We start from the raw sequence: 22,345 nt of genomic DNA, 5'->3' as shown, positions 1-22,345 counted from the left end.
CCAGAGCATTGTGTGTATACGGCAGCAGTGTGATCCAGGGGGAGGGGGGAAGAGAGCCAGAGCATTGTGTGTATAAGGCAGCAGTGTGATCCAGGGGGAGGGGGGGAAGAGAGCCAGAGCATTGTGTGTATAAGGCATGTAAAATTCATGTTAGTGCTCCGCGGGATTCAAAATTGTGAGTTTAGTGGTCTGAGGTCGGAAAGGTTGGAGACCACTGCAATAAAGGAACAGTCATCAGGATTGTATTAAATTGTGGTTTATTAAAGCATGTTCATCACACTAATACTGTAACATGGCACATAGGGAAGAGGTCTTTGGCTGGTTCACTTGGCTTGGTTCACAGCCTTATATAAAATAAAACGAGGAGTCAGTGATGCTTCTTTACTGGCACGTGTTATAAATCTGGATTTGTTGGTTGATGGCGTTGAGGATATCCTTCATTTTCTCTTCAAGCCCTTCCAGCTGCTTTGCTTTATCTTGCAGAATAACTTCATTTTTCTCATAGGACGCTTCCAAATCTGCAAGTAGAATCACAATTAGGAGATAGTTAGTGCTGTTCTTCAACAAACTTATTTCTCCCAGATTTACCAAGACGAGAACAAAAATTAAACCTAGCAATTATGCTTTATCTGAAAGCTTACAGTAGTTGCTAGTGTTGCTAGCTTGGGCTATGACTAGAACTACAACTCATGGTACAGTAGTGTGATGGTCGGTGGGAAGAACGCTCCTTACACTTGTGGTCATTGGGAAGAATGAATCCCCTTCTGATAGCTAAAAAGATCAGTGGTGTCAGTGGAAGCTTATCTGTGAGGCAGAAATTGCTCATTGCTGAAGGAACCTCTAGCAACCTCTGGGGGGGGAACCCTGGTTGAGAAAAACATTTTATACAGTATAACAAACTCATAAACTGTCATTGTAGAGGACTGAATGGGGTACAGTACCAAATTTTACTAGGAGGCCCTGCAGACAAAGGCCCAGATTCAGAAAGCCCGGCGTAACTTTGTGCAGGCGTATCTCAGATACGCTACGCCGCCGTAACTTAGTGAGGCAGGTTCTGTATTCAGAAAGAACCTGCGCCCTAAGTTACGGCGGCGTATCGTATGTGGTCCGGCGTAAGCCCGCGTAATACAAATTATCCAGGCAGTGGGCGTGTTGTATGTTAATGAATGGTGACCCCACGTAAATGACGTTTTTTTTACTAACGGCGCATGCGCCGTCTGTGGACGTATCCCAGTGCGCATGTTTCAAATTACGCCGCAAAGCCTCATTGGTTTTGACGTGAACGTAACTTACGCACAGCCCTATTCACGTACAACTTACGTAAACGACACAAAATTCGACGCTGGCCCGACTTCCATACCTAACATTGGCTACGCTTTATAGAGCAGGGGTAACTATACGCTGAAAAAAGCCTTACGTAAACGACTTAAAAAAATGCGCCGGGCGCACGTACGTTTCTGAATCGGCGTATCTAGCTCATTACCATATTCAACGCGTAAATGTACGGAAGCGCCACCTAGAGGCCAGCGTAAATATGCAACTAAGATACGACAGCGTAAGAGACTTACGCCGCTCGTATCTAGGCAACTGTAAGGCCCTGTACACACGACAGGTTCATCCGATGAGAATGGTCCGACGGACCGTTTTCATCGGTCCACCGCTGAAGTGGCCTGATGGTCTGATGTGTGTACACACTATCAGTTCAAAAACCAATCTGGTCAGAACGCGGTGACGTAAAACACACGACGTGCTGAAAAAAACGAAGTTCAATGCTTCCAAGCATGCGTCGACTTGATTCTGAGCATGCGCGGGTTTTGAACCGATGCTTTTGTGTACTAACCATCGGTTTGGCCTGATCGGTCAGCGGTCCATCGGTTCGATTTTAAAGCATGTTTTAAAATTTTGTACCGAAGGACAACAGACCGATGGGCTATACACACGGTCGGTTTGGACCAATGAAACTGAACCTCGGTCCATTCTCATCGGTTTTGTCCGACCGTGTGTACGCGGCCTGAGGCGTATCTGATTCTATGAATCAGGCGCCGAGTTGCGACGGCCCGCATTCGGAGTTACGACGGCGTATCTGGAGATACGCCGTCGTAACTTCTTTCTGAATCCAGGCCTAAAATATGTAGCTTCGGGTCCTGGTGCACCCAGGAAGTGGTAAAAGGGATCAATAGTCTCTAATAGAAGCAGGAGAACTATTTTGATGAAACTTACCTTGAAGCTTCTTCAGCTTGTCTTGAGCATTGCCTAGAAGCTGCTTTGCTTCCTCCCTTAGCTGGTCTGCCTTATTCTTGGCATCCTTTATGTTTTTGGCTTTGTGTTCAGCAAAGTTCCGTACCATTTTATATTTATCTCCAAGCTGTCCTTCCAGCACCTAAAAGAATACAAAGGTCGTGTATATGCATATAATCAAGGACAACAATTTTAAATGCAACAGCAAGAGTAGGAACATCTCAACTCAGCAGGAACCCCCAAAGTGGTTGTAAACGCTTATATATACCCAGACTGGCCTTAGATGATACACAGAGATGAAACAAATCCTCTGACAAAGGTTGTACCTGCTTATCCGCAGTCCTCTCTTCTCTTCCTCTGTTCAAAGCGCTAAAATATAAAGCTTGTCTGAGAGTAAAAAAAAAAGGGGGCGGAGAGGTGAAGGTACACACTGCAGAGCTCAGTGAGGAGAGCTCTGACAGCTGATTGGAGAGAAGGGACACACCCCCTTCACACAGGAACAGAGCTGAGGCTGTCAATCAACTGGAGCTCCCTCCCCGGTCACCCTTTTTCTCTTGGTGTCAGGAAAACTTGTCATAAGTGATTCATGCTGATACCAGAGGAAGGAAGCAGCAGACAAAAGCGACACTTATGCCGCGTACACACGGTCGGAATTTTCCGACAGCAAATGTTCGATGTGAGCTTGTTGTCGGAAAATCCGACCGTGTGTCAGCTCCATCGGACATTTGCTGTCGGAAATTTCCGACAACAAATGTTTGAGAGCTGGTTCTCAATTTTTCCGACAACAAAAGTTCTTGTCTGAAATTCGGATCGTCTGTAAGCCAATTTCCGACGCACAAAAATCCTACGCATGCTCGGAATCATTGAACTTCATTTTTCTCGGCTCGTCGTAGTGTTGTACGTGACCGCAATCTCGACGTTCGGAATTTCCCACAACATTCGTGTGACCGTGTGTATGCGACACAAGTTTGAGCCAAAAAAAAATCCACGGTTTTGATGTCGGAATGTCCGATCGTCTGTACGCGGCATTCGAGCTCCTAATTGAGGCTGGGTTCACACCATTGCGAATTGGATGCGGGATCTCTGCATCCAATTCGCAATAACGGGAGCTTTTGACCAGCTCTCTATGGAGCCGTTTCACATATCTATGCAGCGGGTCTGGTGCATTTTGCAGAAAAACGCTGTGCGTCCTTTGGTTCGTTTCAGGTGCAAATTCAGCAAAAAATTCAACCTGAAATCGGACCCTGCTGTTCATATGTAAACAGAGACTGGGACAGGTGCACACTATAGAGGGATATGCTTTGTTCATATTTCGTGTCTGAGGTTTAAAACCACTTTAAAGTGGTTGTAAACCCTCTGGGGGAAGTTACACCTACAGGTAAGATTAAAGCGGATGTCCGCTGAAAAAAAAAAATATTAAAAGCCAGCAGCTACAAATACTGCAGCTGCTGACTTTTAATATTAGGACACTTACCTGTCCTGGAGTTCAGCGCCGTCCGCAGCAGAAGACGAGCGATCGCTCGCCACTCTGCTGCCCCCCCCCGCCATCCTCAGTGAGGGAACCAGGAAGTGGAGCGCTCCGGCATCACTGCCCGGTTCCCTACGGCGCATTCGCGATTCGAGCTACGCCTGCCGATTGGCTCCCGCTGTGTGCTGGGAGCCGAGTGTTCCCAGAACACAACGGGAGGGGGGACAGGAGGTGACGTCATGCCCGCAGTTTACCCGAGACTGTGTGGCCGGAAGTGGGTGCAAATACCTGTCTTTAGACAGGTATCTGCATCCCCCTCCCCCTGAAAGGTGTCAAGTGTGACACCGGAGGGGGGGGGAGGGTTCCGATCAGCGGGAGTTCAACTTTAGGGTGGAGCTCCGCTTTAAGGCTTACCTGTAGGTGTTTGCAATATCTCCTAAACCAGGGGTCTCCAAACTGCGGCCCGGGGGCCAGATGTGGCCCTTTGCCTGCCTTTATCTGGCCCTTTGGGCACACTTCATCCCACTGATATGAGACATTATTCTGCCCTCTGATACCAAAAATAGGGTGCCATTTCTCCCACAGACAGTGGGGTACTATTCCTACCCCTAATACCCAAGATGGGGCATGGTTTACTTCCACTGATGCCAGAAAAATATTCTATTCCCGCTGGCCACAGTGCGGCCCCCCTAAAGTCTGAAGGATAATAAACTGGCCCTCTGTTCCGAAAGTTTGGAGACCCCTGTCCTAAACCTACACGGTTTAGGAGATATTTGCCAAGAAGAATACACCGATGTCTACGGTGCATGCGCGCCGTAGACATCGGCGCAGGCGCACTGAAAATGCCGGGTTTATGAATAATAATGCCGGCTTTGACGGCTCCCGCGAGCATGCGCGGAGTGACGTCATCGCCGCTCCGGCCAATCACAGCGTCAGGGCGACAATACCCAGAAGTAACCTTTCGGAGAGATGTCTGCGGCTGGAGGGGGAGACGAGGACGGCTTTCAGGGATTCGATTCAAGGTAAGTAATTCATAATGAGCTAGTATGCTAGTCATACTAGCTCATTATGCCTTTGTCTTGCAGGTTTTTATTAAAAAAATAAATAAATCTGGGTTTACAACCACTTTAAGCTTCAAGGTAGACAGGGACAATGCCAGGAACTATGGCCAGAAGCACTCAACATTGGAGTCCCCAAGATCGGAGCGCACAAGTCCTTGTCTATACTTGAATGTTCATTTTGTAGGGGGTGACCCATTTGAAATGTAGCCAGTTGACAAGAAGTCTAGAAAATCCAAAAATGATGGATCAATGGAGTACTCCCATAGGCCCAACGCACATCTCACCTTCTTTGCCTCGTTGGCTTTATCGAGTGCCCCGTTTGCCGTCTCCTCTGCTCGAGTACCTGCCAAGCTGTTCCCTGCCCGCTTCACTTTAAGGGCATCGATTTGTTTATCCAGATGGTTCACTCGATCCATGGCCTCGTTCAGACGACTCTCAGTGCTTAAGGTCTCTGACTGGATCTAAAGTGACGATACAGAAGATCCATTCTAATTGACAGGGAATTTACAAAGACAGTCACCACAGAGCAATGCTAAGGTGATGGTATCCAATCAGAATTTAAGTTTAACCGTATAAGTGGAAAAATGTAATTCTGATTGGTTGCTTGAAATAAGCTGACTAGTTTGTGCAAGGAGTGTACAAATCATGGAATAGAAATGGTTCCCTTTATTTCCCTTCCCGCCACCTCCCTATCCCTGTTTTGCTGTCTTGGGCTTCTGTGTGCTTCCCTTGCCCTCCCACTGCACATGCTGGGTTTCCCCCTCCCACTTCCCGCCGGCTGCTGCGGGGGACACTATCAGGATGTAGAGTGGGGAAGGAGGCGGTAAATGTGTCATTTACCGGCCCCTTCCTTGTCTTAAAGCGGAGGTTCACCCTAAAAACATGTATATAACATTACATTCTGCATACTTCCAACATTTACAGTATGCTGTTTGTTTTTTTTATTTATTTTTTGCTGTACATACCGTATTATTGCTATTTTCCGTCTTGAGAAAAACTTCCCCTCGGCGGATAAGGCGCGTCACGAGTTTCCGAAAGTAGCCGAACTGCGCAGTCAGCTCTACACGGCTCCTAGTCAGTGCGCAGGCGCCGCATAGTGCCGTATAGAGCCGACTCGCAGTTCGGCTACTTTCGGAAACTCGTGACGCGCCTTATCCGCCGGGGGGAAGTTTTTCTCAAGATGTCAATCATCTGGGCGAAGTCCCACATGACACTGCGCCTCTGCATAGGAACGCCTACTCCCGCGGGAGTGAGCCCCCGGAAGCCGGGTGGAAAATAGCAATAATACGGTATGTACAGCAAAAAAACATACTGTAAATGTTGGAAGTATGCAGAATGTAATGTTATATACATGTTTTTAGGGTGAACCTCCGCTTTAATGCGTCAGTGATGCATACCTTTTTATTAAATGTTTTTAACCAAAGCTGGGGCATAGTAAAGTGTGCTTACTATGCCTCAGTTTATAAATGAACGGGAAGCTCTGTACAGGGCTATTCCTGTTCATTCATTCTGTGCAGCTGAGGCTCCAGAGAAATAGACTGATGAATCTGTACCTCTCTCTGTCTAAAAATTGAGACATCAGGGGTCTGTTTAGACCTTTGATATTTCACCAAAGCCCCCCCCCCCCCAACGGGGGTCCTAAAAAATATGTAAAAAATAAATAAAAAATAAAATTGTGATTTTTTTTTTAAAATAAAATAGAAACAAAATGTTAAAGAATAATAAAAAAAATAAAACAACAAAAATAAAAATACTACTGAAACCAGTGGCGGAACTACCAAGGTCGCAAAGGTTGCACTTGCACTTGGGCTCTAGCGCCCCGCAGCTGTGGGGGGACCCCAAGACGGCAGGAAGGTGGCCCGCTGTGAGACAGTAATAAAAGGTCCCACGATGGGAGTAAAGGGCCCCGGGATCAGTGGGAAGGGCCCCGGTCGGGGGCCAGGGAGGTCCCTCATGGTTTCTTGCACTGGGGCCCTGAAGGTTCTAGTTAACCTTTTGGCCAATTACCGAAGACTATGTTCTTCTGTTATCTCTGTTCTTGGGTAATCTTATGCCTCGTTTCCACTGAGCAGATCGGTTCGGGTTGGTTTGGTACGGTACGCTATTTTGAGTGTTTCCATTACGAAAGCGGCCCATAAAACCGAACCATACCGCACCATTCTGGGTCCTGCTTCTGATGTGGGGCCATAGAAAATGGTACGGTTCGGTTAGGGCGGAGCTACAATACATTCCACTGATTGGCGGACACGCTAGGCATTTTTTCTAAACCCTGCATGGCCCCTGACGGTACGACTTGCAGTGGAAACGCTCACCTGAATAGGCCAGACTGTACCGACCCGAACCGTTCCGCTCAGTGGAAACGAGGCATTACCGTTCAAACTAAATAAATCCTCATGCAGGTTTACCGCTGTTAATGTTGTCTCCGTGTCTCGAATGTCGTTGTTGGCACTTTGGATGGCTCCCTCGGCAGCATTTTGAGCTTTCTTGGCATCTTCCAAAGCTTTCTTCACAGACTCCGCTGTACTCTTTACATTCTCAGCACGGTTCCTAGAAAATAAAACTATCAATGAGTCTACCTGATTGGATAGAAATGAAACTCAATGGCCAGGGAAGATTTTACACCAAATCATTTCTAGAACATTTAACCACTTAAGGACCGCCTAACGCCGATATACGTCGGCAGAATGGCACGGCTGGGTACAATCACGTACCTGTACGTGATTGTTAAATGCCCAGCCGTGGGTCGCGGGCACATGCCTGCGGCGTGTGGCCGCGACTCGGTCCAAAGCTCCGTGACCACGGCCGCGGGACTCGCAGACCCGATCGCCGCTGGAGTCCCGCGATCGGTCCCCGGAGCTGAAGAACGGGGAGAGCCATGTGTAAACACAGCTTCCCCGTTCTTCACTGTGGCACTGTCATTGATCGTGTGTTTTCTTTTATAGGGAAACACAATCAATGACGTCAGACCTACAGCCACACCCCCCTACAGTTAGAACCACAGATGAGGTCACACTTAACCCCTTCAGCGCCCCCTTGTGGTTAACTCCCAAACTGCAATTGTCATTTTCACAGTAAACAATGCATTTTTAATGATTTTTTTGCTGTGAAAATGACAATGGTCCCAAAAATGTGTCAAAATTGTCCGATGTGTCCGCCATAATGTCGCAGTCATGAAAAAAAAAATCGCTGATCGCCGCCATTAGTAGTAAAAAAAAAAAAAAAATACAAATGCAATAAAACTATCCCCTATTTTGTAAACGCTATAAATTTTGCGCAAAAAACAATCCATAAACGCTTATTGTGTTTTTTTGTACCAAAAATATGTAGAAGAATACGTATCGGCCTAAACTGAGGAAAAAAATAGTTTTTTTTATATATTTTTGGGGGATATTTATTACAGCAACAAGTAAAAAATATTGATTTTTTTTCAAAATTGCCGCTCTATTTTTGTTTATAGCGCAAAAAATTAAAACTGCAGAGGTGATCAAATACCACCAAAAGAAAGCTCTCTTTGTGGGAAAAAAAAAGGATGCCAATTTTGTTTGGGAGCCACGTCGCACGACCGCGCAATTGTCAGTTAAAGCGATGCAGTGCCGAATCGCAAAAAGGGGCCTGGTCCTTTACCTGCATTTTGGTCCGGGTCTTAAGTGGTTAAAGAAGATTGTACAAATTTACTACGACCAGACTGTAGAGTTGTATGATCGGCTTGACATGCAAGCCAAGCCCACACTTACTTGGCTCGCTTAGCCTCGGTTAGCAGCTGTTCAGCCTTACGGACATCAGTGGCCGTGTGATCCAAAATTGCATCAACGTTGGACAGGGCGTTCACTCGCTCCTTGATTTCTGCTGCAAGGCGTTGGATCTGCTGTGGAGTGGCGGGAATGGAGAGTTCCAGGACTCGGCTCGCCACAATCTCAATGCTGTCCGGGTCGGCTCCATCCTCTGATCACACAATACACAGACATGTTACAATAAAGTAGCTTCACGTAGCTCCAGCTCCTTACATTGTGCTCCTTAATAAAGCTAAATTCCAGGAATTCAGACACTTCGTAGAAAGTGAACGCCTACAATGACTTAAGTCTTTCTCTTTCTTCCATGTTCCCTCAGTCAGTTTTAGTATATCGCATGGACAGGGTTTAGGAAAGTCATTGTCTTCTTACACTTTAAAAGACTGGAAAACATATTCTATGCTATAATTAGCTGAAGTAAAAGAATGTTGCAATCTACCTAAGGAGGCATGTCAATGCATAAAGCGGCATTTGAAACAGAAACAGAACTCCTGGCTATAACTAGGTGATATCACTCAGTATATGGACACCCTAGACATGTGATCTCAACAATTGTTTAGAAGATCATTTATACCGATAAGTATATAAGTTGCTTACGGTTCAGAAAGTCTTTAATTTGCTGGATGAGCTGCTGCAATTCTTTATTGGAACGCTCCACTCTTCCTTGCGTCTCACTGGCGCGGTCAAGCGTGGCCTGGGCCCTCTGTTTAGCTTTGTCTGCCTTTGCTTTTGCTTCTGCCACCTGAGTCATTAAGATAAGAATATTACAGCAGATGTACAGAGACAAATAAATCTTTTGAATAAAAGACAGGTAGCTCTCCAATAGCCAAGAAGGTATTATGTACCGTTTTCAAGGACATTTCAGTACTTTGGGACTGGATCCGTATTGATCAACTTTCGATTTATAAGAGGCCTTAAGTGGGCCCCCTGACATTAAAGATCTGAACACAATGTGCAGTGGCTGTAATGCTACAGAAAACTGTCAGGCACTGCGACAAGAGATGGTCAGAGACTACTGGCAGGGTATAGCAGGTGTTCATAGACTATGGGCATGGTACAGGAAATAGTTCAGAGACTCCTAGCATGGTACTGGAGATGGTCATAGACTATGGGCATTGTACAGAGATGGTCAGAGACTATGGACATGGTACAGGAGATGACCAAAGACCACATGTCAACTTAGCAGGAACCCCTAAAGTGGTTGTAAACGCTTATAGATGGTCATAGAATATGGGCATGGTACAGAGATGGTCAGACTATGGACATGGTACAGGGGATGGTCAGAGACTATGGGCATGGAACAGGAGATGACCAAAGACCACAAGAATGGTACAGTAGATAGTCAGAGACTACGAGCATAATACAGTGGATGGTCAGAGACTATGGGCATGGTACAGGAGATGATCAGAGACTAAAATCATGGTACAAGAGGTGGTCAGAGTCTGCAAGTGTGGTACAGGAGGTAGTCAAAGACTACGATCATGGTATAGGAGATGGTCAAAGACTATGGGCATGGAACAGGAGGTGGTCAGAGTCTACAAGCATGGTACAAGAGGTGGTCAGAGACTACAGGCATAGTACTGGTAATGGTCAGAGACTACGGGCATGCTAAAGCAGTTGTGGAGACTGGAAGCATGCTTCAGGAGATAGTCAAAAACTGGAAAGACAATCCATGAGACCGAGGTCACTATTTCTTCCCAAATCAGTGCTTTACATTTTATGCTCCCCTGGTAAAAAAAAAATAATACTTATGCCACAACTTATCCCTTCCACAGGCGGTGGTCTCAGCAGGCAGCATAGTTTCTATTACAGTGTATACTGCTTTGACCGTTGTAACGGGAGTCCCTTTTGGGCATAGGATGACTGAGAACTGATATCTCGGATTACATGACATGGGACATTAATGATAATTCATATATTGCAGGATATCTTGAGATATTACAAGTTGTTTATTCTGACCCCAACAGGTCAATAGGACAGTATTCATTCATGTGGGGACACAGACTTTTGAGGTGTTAATTGAGTTGGGCTCCTAAGATATTTCATTGTGCTATGCTAACTAGGTCTGCTTCTACAGACCTTTTCATTGTGTGATGCTAATGACACTGTATTGTGTGAAAGTCTATTGATGATAATATGTGGAATGTGACTTGTCAGCTGTAGTAATTAACTCCTCTAGATTTGGTGCCAAAAAGCTACCTTTCAGGTATAGTGAATTAGCATGTCAATTATGTTTAGTAAAGGAATGTGTTTTGTGTAACAGGCGGGGATAACTTATCGCAGAGCCAGACCGTCTGAATAATGATTAGTAATTAGCCCATCTGAATGTGTATTGAAGCCCCATTGTGTGATGTTGGTGGTGGAGAGTTTCATTGTCCCTGTGATTACTGTAGCATGCTTGTAACTGTATATAACAAGGCTGAGTTACCATTAAAGCATTCATTTGTTTTGGAACCAGAGAGAACAGAGCTTGTGTCTCGTCTTTATTCTGGGGAATTGAATGGGTCCTGTTTGCTGGATTGTCGGATAAGCTGTCGTGGTTGGTGGAATGGTAGATCATAACGGTGTTAACCCCTGACCGCTACAACCGTCAATGCCAAAAATTAAGAACAATTCCTTAGGGTAGCCCATTAATGTATTACTGTGTGGTGCCATGGTCGGTATACCCCTGCATAAGTCACGAGTTTGGCACACTGCCTTTTAAAAAGGTCTCCATGACTTATATCAATTCTGAACCTTATGGATAGAAAACCTAGTAGTGGCTTAGCTCCATGTCATTCCATATATTCATACTACGAGGTATTGTTACCCTTCAACATGCTTGATAAAAGGAACAGTTTTGCACCTTCTGCAGTAAGACATCCACTTCTCCCAAGGCTTTCTGCAGCTCCTCTTCGGCATGCTTGGCGCGGTCCAGAGCGCTGTCCGCAGTTGACACGGCACCATTGCAGTTCAGACCTCCGCAGAGCCTCTTTCCCTCATCATCTCGGCATCCAGCTCCCCCACAGGGGCTCTCTGAGCAGGAGGTGTCTCCAGAAGCCCCACAAACCTGTGCATTAGATTTGCAGCTGTTACCTTTAATATGTTTGAATTTTATGCAATGTTAGCAAATAAATGTTATTGTTAGACAAATATTGTTGACTATTAAAGTACAAAATCAGTTGGAAGCTATGTGCATAGTTTAAAGAACCAATATACTGGCCAAAGGTTTACATATTCTCTTGTGCCTACTACTCCTGTGCAATATGGTTGCATGGTGGAAGCCTGTAAGGGTATGTTCCTGTAAATCCTCAATCGGCTTCCCAGACTTTTTTCAGTCTCCTATAACAGATCAGAAGTCTCTGAGGCCTTGTACACACGATAGGTTAACCAGAGGACAATGGTCTGAAGGACCGTTGTCCTAGGTTAACCTATGAAGCTGACTGATGGTCCGTCGTGCATACACAACATCAGTTAAAAAAGCGATCCTGTCAGAACGCGGTGATGTAAAACACAACGACGTGCTGAAAAAAACGACGTTCAATGCTTCCAAGCATGCGTCGACTTGATTCTGAGCATGCATGGATTTTTAACCGATGGTTGTGCGTACTAACGATCGGTTTTGACCTATCGGTTACCAATCCATAGGTTAAATTTGAACGCAAGTTGTCATTTTTTTGAAACCTAAGGTTAAATAACCTATGGGGCCTACACACGATCGGTTTGGACTGATGAAAACGGTCCTTCAGCCTTATAGTTGTCCTGTGGACAGATTCTCCCACCTGAGCTGTGGATCTCTGTAGCTCCTCCAGAGTTACCACGGGCCTCTTGGCTGCTTCTCTGATGAATGCTCTCCTTGCCCGGCCCGGTCGGTTTAGGTGGACGGCCATGTCTTGGTAGGTTTGCAGTTGTGCCATACTCTTTCCATTTTCAGATGATGGATTGAACTCTGTGAGATCTTCAAAGCTTGGGAATTTTTTTTTTATAACCTAACCCTGCTTTAAACTTCTCCACAACTTTATCCCTGACCTGTCTGGCGTGTTCCTTGGCCTTCATGATGCCGTTTGTTCACTAAAGTTTACATTTTTGGTTGTAGCATGACAAAATGTGGAAAATTAAGGGGTATGAATACTTTTTCAAGGAACTGTAACTCCCAATCAAAGGAACAGACGGCTGGTCTAACAGGATCCCTTGGAAATGTCTTCCGATATAGAGAAGATCTGTTCCAGTGGAGGATTTTTGAGGGTGCCTTGCCAGTGGTACTACTGCTACTACAGCCTCCTAATTTCAATTTTTTTTTACTTTTTTATTTTTAATTGCTGAATGGCAATTTTACATTGTGGGAACATGCAGCAACTGCATGCCAGGTATTTGGTTCACAGTTGCGGTGAGGCCCCATTGATCTCAATGGGCAGGTTTGGCAGGTCGTACTTCCTTTAGAAATTCTGCAAATCAAGTTACAAACTCTGCACAGAATGTGGACAGCCCCGTCAGGCTGTAATGTCTGGTGGGCGACTGGAGGGGTGGTAAAACCACAGCTCAGTCATCTGTTTTTTACCAGCCACCCACACACCAGTGTGAAAGAGCCCTAACTAGCAATAAAAAGCTTTAACACTACAAGCCCTGTTTCAGATTTGACCAGTATGCATTCTGAACACAAACCTTTTCATTAATATTCCTCAGGTCGAGTGTGTTAACTTTTGCTGTCACATCACCGAGTGCCCGGCGGTTAGCTGCGTTCTTCCGGTTAAAGTCATCCCGGTTTCTGGCCATTAGCTGATCCGTTTTATGGCGGGTCTTGGCGGAGTCACTAACAGGGCTGGGGACGTTGATCGCTGAAGCGTTGGCCAGCTGCTCGGCCTGTCGTGACTGGGAGTAGGACTGGTGGATGCTATCATAAGCCCCTGTGCCAAGACAACAACCACAAGCTGTAAAGGGAATGCTTTCTCAGCCCCAGGAGTATTACAAAAGACCAGTGTGATGACCTGGCTTTAGTAAATCTCGCACCGTAAACTACATAACCTTACAAGTTTGGCTTCAGAAAACAGTGAACATCACAATAATGACATTATCACTCAACTCAAATCTTACTGTAAGGTAAACCGGATCTCCACCACTTAAAGACCAGTGCGGATACATGCTCAGGCTTGTGCACATTGCACACATGCTAATATTCATAAGCAAAGGACCAATGTAATTTCTGCAGTGCCAGTTCATCATGTACGGATTTGTGCGCGCATGCGAATGTGTGCGCAAATGCATGCGCGCACATACCGATTAGCACTTGCCATCCAGTGGCCTATTTAAACTGCTCTGTCACTGTAAACAGTTGCTGAATGATCTTCAGCTTGTTCCTGACTTCCCAAGACCTGATCTGCTGCTCCTGTTTGTTCGCATATGACTTGGCTCGCCTTTGGACTTCGCCTCCGCTTGTTCCCTAGTTCTGTTACCTGGTATCCTGACCTTGGCTTGTTTACTGGATCTGATCTGCCTGCTGACTTGGTACAGCATTGCCCGGCTGTTTCTGACCCTGGCCTACCCTCTGGACTTGCTTTGCCTGCTGATTTTGTACCCTGTTTCTGACTGCTGCTCCTCTGCTGGTTCTGCTTCCGCCCCATGCTCTGGTGCCAAGCTGCTCTTACATCCTGCTCCGATGTCTGTGACTACCAGCTCTACCCACCTACAGAGTGGACATCACCAGCCAGCTACTCGGCACTCGTGCCACTCCTCGCCTTTACACTTTCTGTCCCCACCATCAGGATTGTAGGCTGGAGGAGCAAGAGAGGCCTCCATCACATTCCAGTCTTCACCAGATACGTGATACTTACTCCAAATCTCCTGAGACTGGCAGCATGGCCTTAGATCAGTGGTCTCCAAAGTGCAGTCCAGGGGCCAAATGCAGCCCTTTGCTTGCCTTTATCTGGCCCTTGGGGAAATATTCCTCCCACTGATACAAGGCACTATTTCTCAGACTAACATCAACAATGGGGCATAATTCCTGCCACAAACACTAACGATGGTGTGCTATTCCTTCTCCTGATAAACAAGGGGAGATACGAGATGAGGGAAGACCTAAACAAAGGGAGAAATAGATGAGGGAAGACATAAACAAGGGGAGCTAAAAGATGAGGGATTACCTAAACAAGAGGGGGCTAAGAGATGAAGGAAGATCTAAACAAAGAGGTGCTAAGAGATGAGGGAAGACCTAAACAAGGAAGAGTTTAGATATGAAGGAAGACCTAAACAAGGGGAGATACGAGATGAGGGAAGACCTAAACAAAGGGAAAAATAGATGAGGGAAGACATAAACAAGGGGAGCCAAGAGATGAGGGAATACCTAAACAAGAGGAGCTAAAAGATGAAGGAAGATCTAAACAAAGAGGTACTAAGAGATGAGGGAAGACCTAAAAAAAGAGGTACTAAGAGATGAGGGAAGACCTAAACAAAGGGAAAAATAGATGAGGGAAGACATAAACAAGGGGAGCCAAGAGATGAAGGAATACCTAAACAAGAGGAGCTAAAAGATGAAGGAAGATCTAAACAAAGAGGTACTAAGAGATGAGGGAAGACCTAAACAAGGAAGAGCTCAGATATGAAGGAAGACCTAAACAAGGGGAGATACGAGAGGAGGGAAGACCTAAACAAGTAGGAGATAAGAGATGAAGAAAGACCTAACCAAGGAGGAGCTCAGAGATGAAGGAAGACCTAAACAATGGGAGATACGAGATGAGGGAAGACATAGACATAAATGCATCCCAAAAAATTCCCTGATAAGAAAAAGTATGCGCAGAGCATGAAAATGCTGCTGAACAGTTTGACTGTAAGTGATCCATTTTGCCTGTGGATATGCTGGAATAGTATAGACAGGACTATGGAAAACCCATGTGTTCTTGTCATCTTTTGGGATGGGAATCCTGACATTTGTATACCTGTGTTACTTCATATGCTGACCTTCAGCCCTTACCTAAAAAGTTGGAGTTTTTCAGAACCTCCAGCTGATGTGCCCTCTCCTTAGCGGTCATGTTTAGGCTTCGTGCCTCCCTCTCCAGCTCAGCAAGATCATGATTAGCGTCAAAGTTTTCATCTTGCACATTGGTCAGCTCGGTCTCCAGTTGGGTTAGCGCCTCTGTTGACTCATTAATTTTATTCCTATTAAAAGTAGTAAATAAAAAAATAAAAAAGAGATACGGCACAATGTCAAAAACGATTTTGCATACACAAAGAGTGTTTCGTTTTGGATTGAGTGGGGTGGAAAACCAATACCACTTTTGCTACATAACTTATTCATCCACTAACCTTAGGTCATCCATAATTTTCATCAGTTTTGTTACCGATTCCACAGTCGCGTTTCGGGAGTTGACGATCTTTCGCGCCTTGGCCAGTTTGGCCTCTATGTCTTTAAAGTTTTTCCTGTAGGCTCCTGCTACACCGGTCAGGTGGACGTCTTTGCCGCGCCGTATCAAGTCTCGGGTGCGGGTGGCCAGGTCTTGGACGATGCGGTCCCAGTCTCCAAAGCACTGGTGGCAAGGCTGGCAGTCAGGGAACTGTCCGGAGAAGCCGCGGGCACACTGATCGCAGCGAACGCCTGAGACTCCCGGGCGACACGTGCAGTGGCCGGAGCCTCGGTTGCATTGGGGCGACTGAATCCCTCGGCGGTCGCAGTCACAAGCTGCAAATCAGGGATCAGAAAGTCAGTGCAATGACCGGTTTTAGTTTTGGATGGTGTAAGAAAGAGTTAGTAACACTGCCAGATTTGTATTACTATTTGTGTTAATCCACCCTCTCTATTTGTCCTGGTGGCCATTGTCAGAAAGACAGAAAATTATGAGAAATCTAATATTTTACCATTGTCATCAAAACTAAAAGTGAGGTTAAATTCTCCTGCTTTGGTGACAACTATCTAAAAGGCAAATTTATTTTATTTTGTAGACATTTTCTGTCACTTCCTGTTGTGTCCCCAGAACAGGAAATGAGGAAATTCCAGAACAGAAAATGAAGAAAAATCTCCCCAATGGGATAGAGACTGCAAATAAATAAATAAACCAACTCTGTCCCAGATTCTCATATCTGGGCGTAAAACTGTGCGGGCGTAACGTATCTGGTTTACGTTACGCCGCCGCAAGTTTTACAGGCAAGTGCTTTATTCACAAAGAACTTGCCTGTAAAGTAGCGTAAATCACCCGGCGCAAGCCCGCCTAATTCAAATTAGCTGTGTAGGGGGCGTGGAGCATTTAAATTAAGCGCGTTCCCACGCCGAACGTACTGCGCATGACCCGTCCTGAAAATATCCCAGGGTGCATTGCTCCAAATGACGTCGCAAGGACGTCATTGGTTTCGACGTGAACGTAAATGGCGTCCAGCCCCATTCACGGACGACTTACGCAAACGACGTAAATTTTTAAATTTTGACGCGGGAACGACAGCCATACTTAACATTGGTTGCCCCTCATATAGCAGGGGCAACTTTACGCATCGCAAATCTAACGTAAACGTCGTAACTTCACCGTGTCGACCGCGCGTACGTTCGGGAATTCGCGTATTTTGCTAATTTGCATACTCGACGGGGAAAACGACGGAGGCGACACCTAGCGGCGAAAAAAAAAATGCATTTAAGATCCGACAGCGTAAGAGCCTTACGCCTGTCGGATCTAATGGATATCTATGCGTAACTGATTCTAAGAATCAGTCGCATAGATACGACGGCCCAGATTAGGACTTACGACGCCGTACATTGCGTTGCGCCGTCGAAAGCCCTTTGAGAATCTGGGCCAGGATTTTTAACCGCTTGCCGACCGCATAACTAATACGGCAGCAGAGCAGCTCTCCTTTGCCAGATCACGTACTAGCTCACATTGCTTGTGTGGTTTCGAATTGTCATTTTTGGTATGTATTTCTATGTGTAAGATCATCACTCTCCTTTGCTGCAATACGACTTAAAAGAGCAATAAAATATATTTAATAAAACCTTGTTTAGTCAGACACTCACCCCTGCACTGAACGCTGGGATTCCCCCAGTAATTTTCCTGACACTCTGTACACATAGATCCTCCAAATCCAGGTCTGCACTGACACTTTCCTGTGAACTTTAAAAGGAGAAAAATAAAGAAAAATATTAGAGTGAAGCAGCCCATATAATGATAATTTTTCTTGTTCAATCAGCAGGTTGAATAGTGGCAGCTGCTCCATTAGGGGCGCAGGTGCGCCGCCCCCCAATCCATGCGCACAGCCCCCCAATCCATGCGCCTGGCCCCTAATCTACATGCGGGGCGCTGGACGCATAGATTCCAATTTTTTTTTTTTTTTAGAAGCACATGATTAGAGTCAAGGAGTTACCGTATTTATCAGCGTATAGCACCCACTTTTTTGCCCTTAAAATCAGGGCAAAATCGTGGGTGCGCGATACACGCCGATACCCGCGCCATGTTTGAACCACTGCGCCAACATATACCGAGCGCAGTACACTCGGGTATACTCGGGCAGGCTTGGCTCCTCTCGCGGTCACGTCCTGTGCGTCCTGTACGTCCTTTACGTGAGAGGAGCCGAGCCTGCCCGAGTATAGCCGAGTGTACTGCGCTCGGTATATGTCGGTGCAGTGGTTCAAACACAGCGCAGGAAGTGGGGATCGGCTGAAGAACACAGCGGGGAGGACACCACGATGGCCGCAGAAGAACGCCGGACCGGACAAGACCGCCGATGGACGCGATGGACGCCGGGCAAGACACCGACGAGGGGCATCCAAACTGTAAGTATTTATTTTTTTCCAGGAATTTTTCTTCTAGGTTGGGGGTGAGCGCTATACGCCGGGGCGCGGTATAGGAAGATAAATACGGTAATTGGCTGCAAAAAAAGGTGGGTTCGGGGTGCAGAGCACTGCGCCCTGAGCCCACCCAGTTGTGTGACAAGAGCAAATTAATATTTGCTACTTCCTGATTCCCCTCCTGGCCATTCAGGAATGGGTCCTGAGACCCGATTGGCCAGGAGTCTTAAGACCAGATTGGCCACGAGTCCTAACTCCTGATTGGACAGGAGGAGAAGCGACTGCTGGGACTCGGTAGGAAACGCAGGGGGAAAGCCACCAAAGCCACGACCTGGATGGGGTATGTGGTTATGTGGTTGGTTGGCTGGGGGGGCCGGGGGCCGCGCCCCCCCCTCCCCCAAGAAAATTGAGCACCTGCCCCCACTGAGGTTCAACGATAAAAAAGATCACATTCTTGAATGTGTGGATGGGGGAATCATTCCCGCTTTGGTATTGTATTCTGACAGCTGGGAGCCTTCTCTGCTATTAGACAAGAATGATCAGTGTTGCTGGCTATAGCCTGCGGCACTGATTGTTTGGGAAAAACTCAACAGGCTGGCTGTACACAAGTTGATCAATAAATAGATTGTGTACAACCAGCCTGCCCATACATGGATCGCAATTGGGCCGGTCCGCTGAACTGGACAACTTTCGATTCATGTATGGCTGGCTTAAAGTGATTGTAAACGATCACCTTGCAAAACAACCCATTCAGTTTAAAATAGAAATGAAAGGCAAAACAATTGTGTATAGATATATAGAAAAAAAACATTGGGCCAGATTCAGAAAGAACTTACGCCGACGTATATGTTGATACGCCGCGTAAGTTCTAGGATGCGCCGTCGTATCTATGCGCCGTATTCTTAGAACCAGATACGCCTGAATTCTGGCTCCATCCGACCGACGTAATTCTCCTACGCCGTAGTATCTTGGGTGCATATTTACGCTGGCCGCTAGGGGCGATTCCATTGATTTACACGTCGAATATGTAAATGACCTAGATACGCCGATTCACGAACGTACTTGCGCCCGTCGCAGTAAGCTACGCCGTTTACGTAAGGTGTACGTCCGGTGTAAAGTTATCCCTCATAAAGAAGGGGTAAGTCATGTTAGGGTATGGACGTCGGAACAGCCGTCCGATTTTACGTTGTTTACGTAAGTCGTACGTGAATGGGGCTGGGCGCATTGAGCCGTCGTATCTTAGGGAGTATATGCGATGTGATTCTGAGCATGCGCGCACATGCGCCGTTCGTTCGGCTATTCATTTACATGGGGTCACGGTTAATTTTAATACAACACGCCCACTACCTTCCTAATTTGAATTTGGCGGCCTTACGCCGGCCCATTTACGCTACGCCACCGTAACTTAGGGAGCAAGTGCTTTGTGAATACTGGTCTTGCCCCTCTATGTTAAGTCGGCGTAGCGCATATGAGATGCGCTACGCCCGCTCAAAGTTACGCCGCTGTACCTGAATCAGGAATATGAAATGTTGGGGTGACAAACACTTTACGATAACATCAATCTATGGAGTGCAGTCACTGTGCATCAAACTGTTTCTTTTTTTTTTTTTTAAAGCAAACTTTATTGAAATGTCAAAAAGTGACATTTTATGAAGTGCTATTGGCCACAGCAAGGTGCATGGCAGTGTATTGCATCCTACAACACTGCGCTGAAAATAAGTACTACATGCTGTTCTTCACCACTGCAACGTGGTGAACCGGTCCTTCTAGAAGACAAAGCATTTTGCATTACGGTATCTTACAGCGGGACTGTGCTGGAATAGTTGCCCAGCGCAGTCCCACCACATCTAATGTCAATGGTCCCCTATGGACTGACCTCATTGCAGCTCAAGCTGAAGGAATTGTGGGGGTCACAGTTGCAGGGGGAGCACCCCTTTCCACTCGCCAGGTTCCAAAAGTTGGGGCTACAGCGGTCACAGCTCTGTCCTCTGACATTCGGCAAACACTGACACTGGCCGATGCTCTTGTCGCACAGACACTCGTCTCTGGAGGTGCACTGACCGCGATCGGTTCCCAGGAAGTTACAGACACACTCTGTAGAGAGAACGCAAAGAAAAGGATGACTGATGATAGAACATACAGTATGTCAAAGTTGCTTCTGCTCAGATCTACTAGGAAGAAAAGTGTCGGAATCTTTTTGTAAAGTTCAGCAGTAAATTTTATGAGACATCCTGTTCACTTAAAATCCAACGCATTTCAGGGCCATCAACCTACCATCAGGGCTTGGCAGATGCTAAAGAATTTTTATTTATTTTTTAATCAAAAAATAAGACAACAGTAAAGTTAGCCCAATTTTTTTTATATTGTGAAAGATAATGTTACGCCGAGTAAATTGATACCCAACATGTCACGCTTCAAAATTGCGCCTGCTCGTGGAATGGCGACAAACTTTTATCCTTAAAAATCTCCATAGGTTGTATGTTTTGAGTTACAGAGGAGGTCTAGGGCTAGAATTATTGCTCTCGCTCTAACGATCGTGGCGATACCTCACATGTGTGGTTTGAACACCGTTCTCATATGCGGGCGCTGCTCACGTATGCGTTCGCTTCTGCGCGTGAGCTTGTTGGGAAGGGCAGTGTAAAACATTTTTTTTCTTTTTTCTTTTACTTTTTATTTTTTATTTTTATGTAAAAAAATGTTCCTTTAAGAGCTATGGGCAGAAGTGACGTTTTGACGTTGCTTCCACCCTGCCATTGTATGGATATGGATGGGGGCCATCTTCCCCTCACTCAGCTCCATACCTAACACGGAAGAGGACGCGATCGCCTTTGGCTTTGACCGGTGATAATGGACAACTGGTGCATTGTATTACATTTAGGTACGACTTTCGTGCAACTTTTGAGGGTTAACATTGAAGTCTATGACCCTCAAGTTGCATGAAAGTCAGACCAAAGTAGTACATGAACTACTTTGAAGTCGCTGTAACTTTTAAGTCGCACATATGTGAATGGTATCATTGAAAAACATGGGGAACAACTTGCCGCGCGTCTTTGATGTCCAAAGTTGCACGACAAGTCGCACAAGTGTGAAGGGAGCCTCAATAAAAAGTGTAGAATTTCTGTGGACGAAGAAGAAAACGAAATCACTTACTCCTGCAGTTGCGTCTTGATGCATCCCCATAGTAGCCATTGCGGCATTGCTCGCAAAACCGTCCTTCCGTGTTGTATAAGCACTTGAGACACAGGCCGGTGCGCCGGTCGCAGGACCCGATGTCGGTCATGTCGATGTTGTTGTTACACTGACAGGACAGGCAACGTCCTCCAGTCTGGAAGGGATTTCCATAGAATCCAGGGGAGCACTCATCACACCGAGGTCCTGGGGATTACAATGCCATTACTGATAATGCCGGAAAAATAACACATTACTGGAGCTCTGAGGCTACAATGCCGACCCCCCCCCCCCCCCCAACCATGTCTTACCTACATTATAGTCCTTATTATAATTAATAGACTGACAAAAAAATTGTTAGTTTTCGTTACATTTTTTATTTTTTTTTCACTTTTCGGTATGATCGCAATTCGTAAATTCATAAATTTGAAAATTCGTAAATTTGAAAATCAGAAAATTTGAAAGTATGAAAATAAGAAAGACAATCCTAAAATTTGAAAGAACAAAAATTTTAAATAATAACTAACTAACAATAATAATAATAACTATTAAATTATAGGTATTGGAATTTCTTTTTAAATTTGTTAGTTTTCGTTTTATTATTATTATTTTTTTTCATTTTTCAGGTCATTCGGTATGATCGTAATTTGTAAATTCATAAATTTGAAAATTCGTCAATTTGAAAATCCGAAAATTTGAAAGTATGAAAATAAGAAAAACAATCCTAAAATTTGAAAGAACAAAAATTTGAAATAACTAACTAATAATAATAATAATAACTATTAAATTATAGGTATTGGAATTTCTTTTCAAATTTGTCTGTTAGTGAACGTAACGAATACAAATTTATCCGAAGTTATAAATTATCCAAAATAATGAATGCCGC

At 45.5% G+C, this 22,345-nt stretch overlaps 1 protein-coding gene across 1 annotated transcript in view; it reads right to left on the bottom strand.

Moving 5' to 3' along the window:
- Nucleotides 1–240: 240 nt before the first annotated feature.
- LAMB2 (laminin subunit beta 2) overlaps nucleotides 241–22,345 on the bottom strand; it is a 145,820-nt gene continuing 123,715 nt past the window's right edge. Inside the window, exons 22-34 of the mRNA XM_040358908.1 lie at nucleotides 21,442–21,666; nucleotides 20,168–20,385; nucleotides 17,521–17,617; nucleotides 15,831–16,203; nucleotides 15,499–15,683; nucleotides 13,197–13,438; nucleotides 11,401–11,604; nucleotides 9,153–9,297; nucleotides 8,502–8,709; nucleotides 7,173–7,314; nucleotides 5,052–5,228; nucleotides 2,221–2,380; nucleotides 241–518 (exon numbers count right to left, since the gene is read on the bottom strand). Of these exons, the coding sequence (XP_040214842.1) occupies nucleotides 382–518; nucleotides 2,221–2,380; nucleotides 5,052–5,228; nucleotides 7,173–7,314; nucleotides 8,502–8,709; nucleotides 9,153–9,297; nucleotides 11,401–11,604; nucleotides 13,197–13,438; nucleotides 15,499–15,683; nucleotides 15,831–16,203; nucleotides 17,521–17,617; nucleotides 20,168–20,385; nucleotides 21,442–21,666 (2,513 nt within the window). The 3' untranslated portion in view covers nucleotides 241–381. The remainder of the gene's footprint in view (nucleotides 519–2,220; nucleotides 2,381–5,051; nucleotides 5,229–7,172; nucleotides 7,315–8,501; nucleotides 8,710–9,152; nucleotides 9,298–11,400; nucleotides 11,605–13,196; nucleotides 13,439–15,498; nucleotides 15,684–15,830; nucleotides 16,204–17,520; nucleotides 17,618–20,167; nucleotides 20,386–21,441; nucleotides 21,667–22,345) is intronic.

Source organism: Rana temporaria, chromosome 7, assembly GCF_905171775.1.
Source record: "Rana temporaria chromosome 7, aRanTem1.1, whole genome shotgun sequence".
Taxonomy (NCBI): Eukaryota; Metazoa; Chordata; class Amphibia; order Anura; family Ranidae; genus Rana; species Rana temporaria.
The sequence above is the reverse complement of the archived record's forward strand: the minus strand, read 5'-3'. Positions and strand labels throughout refer to the sequence as shown.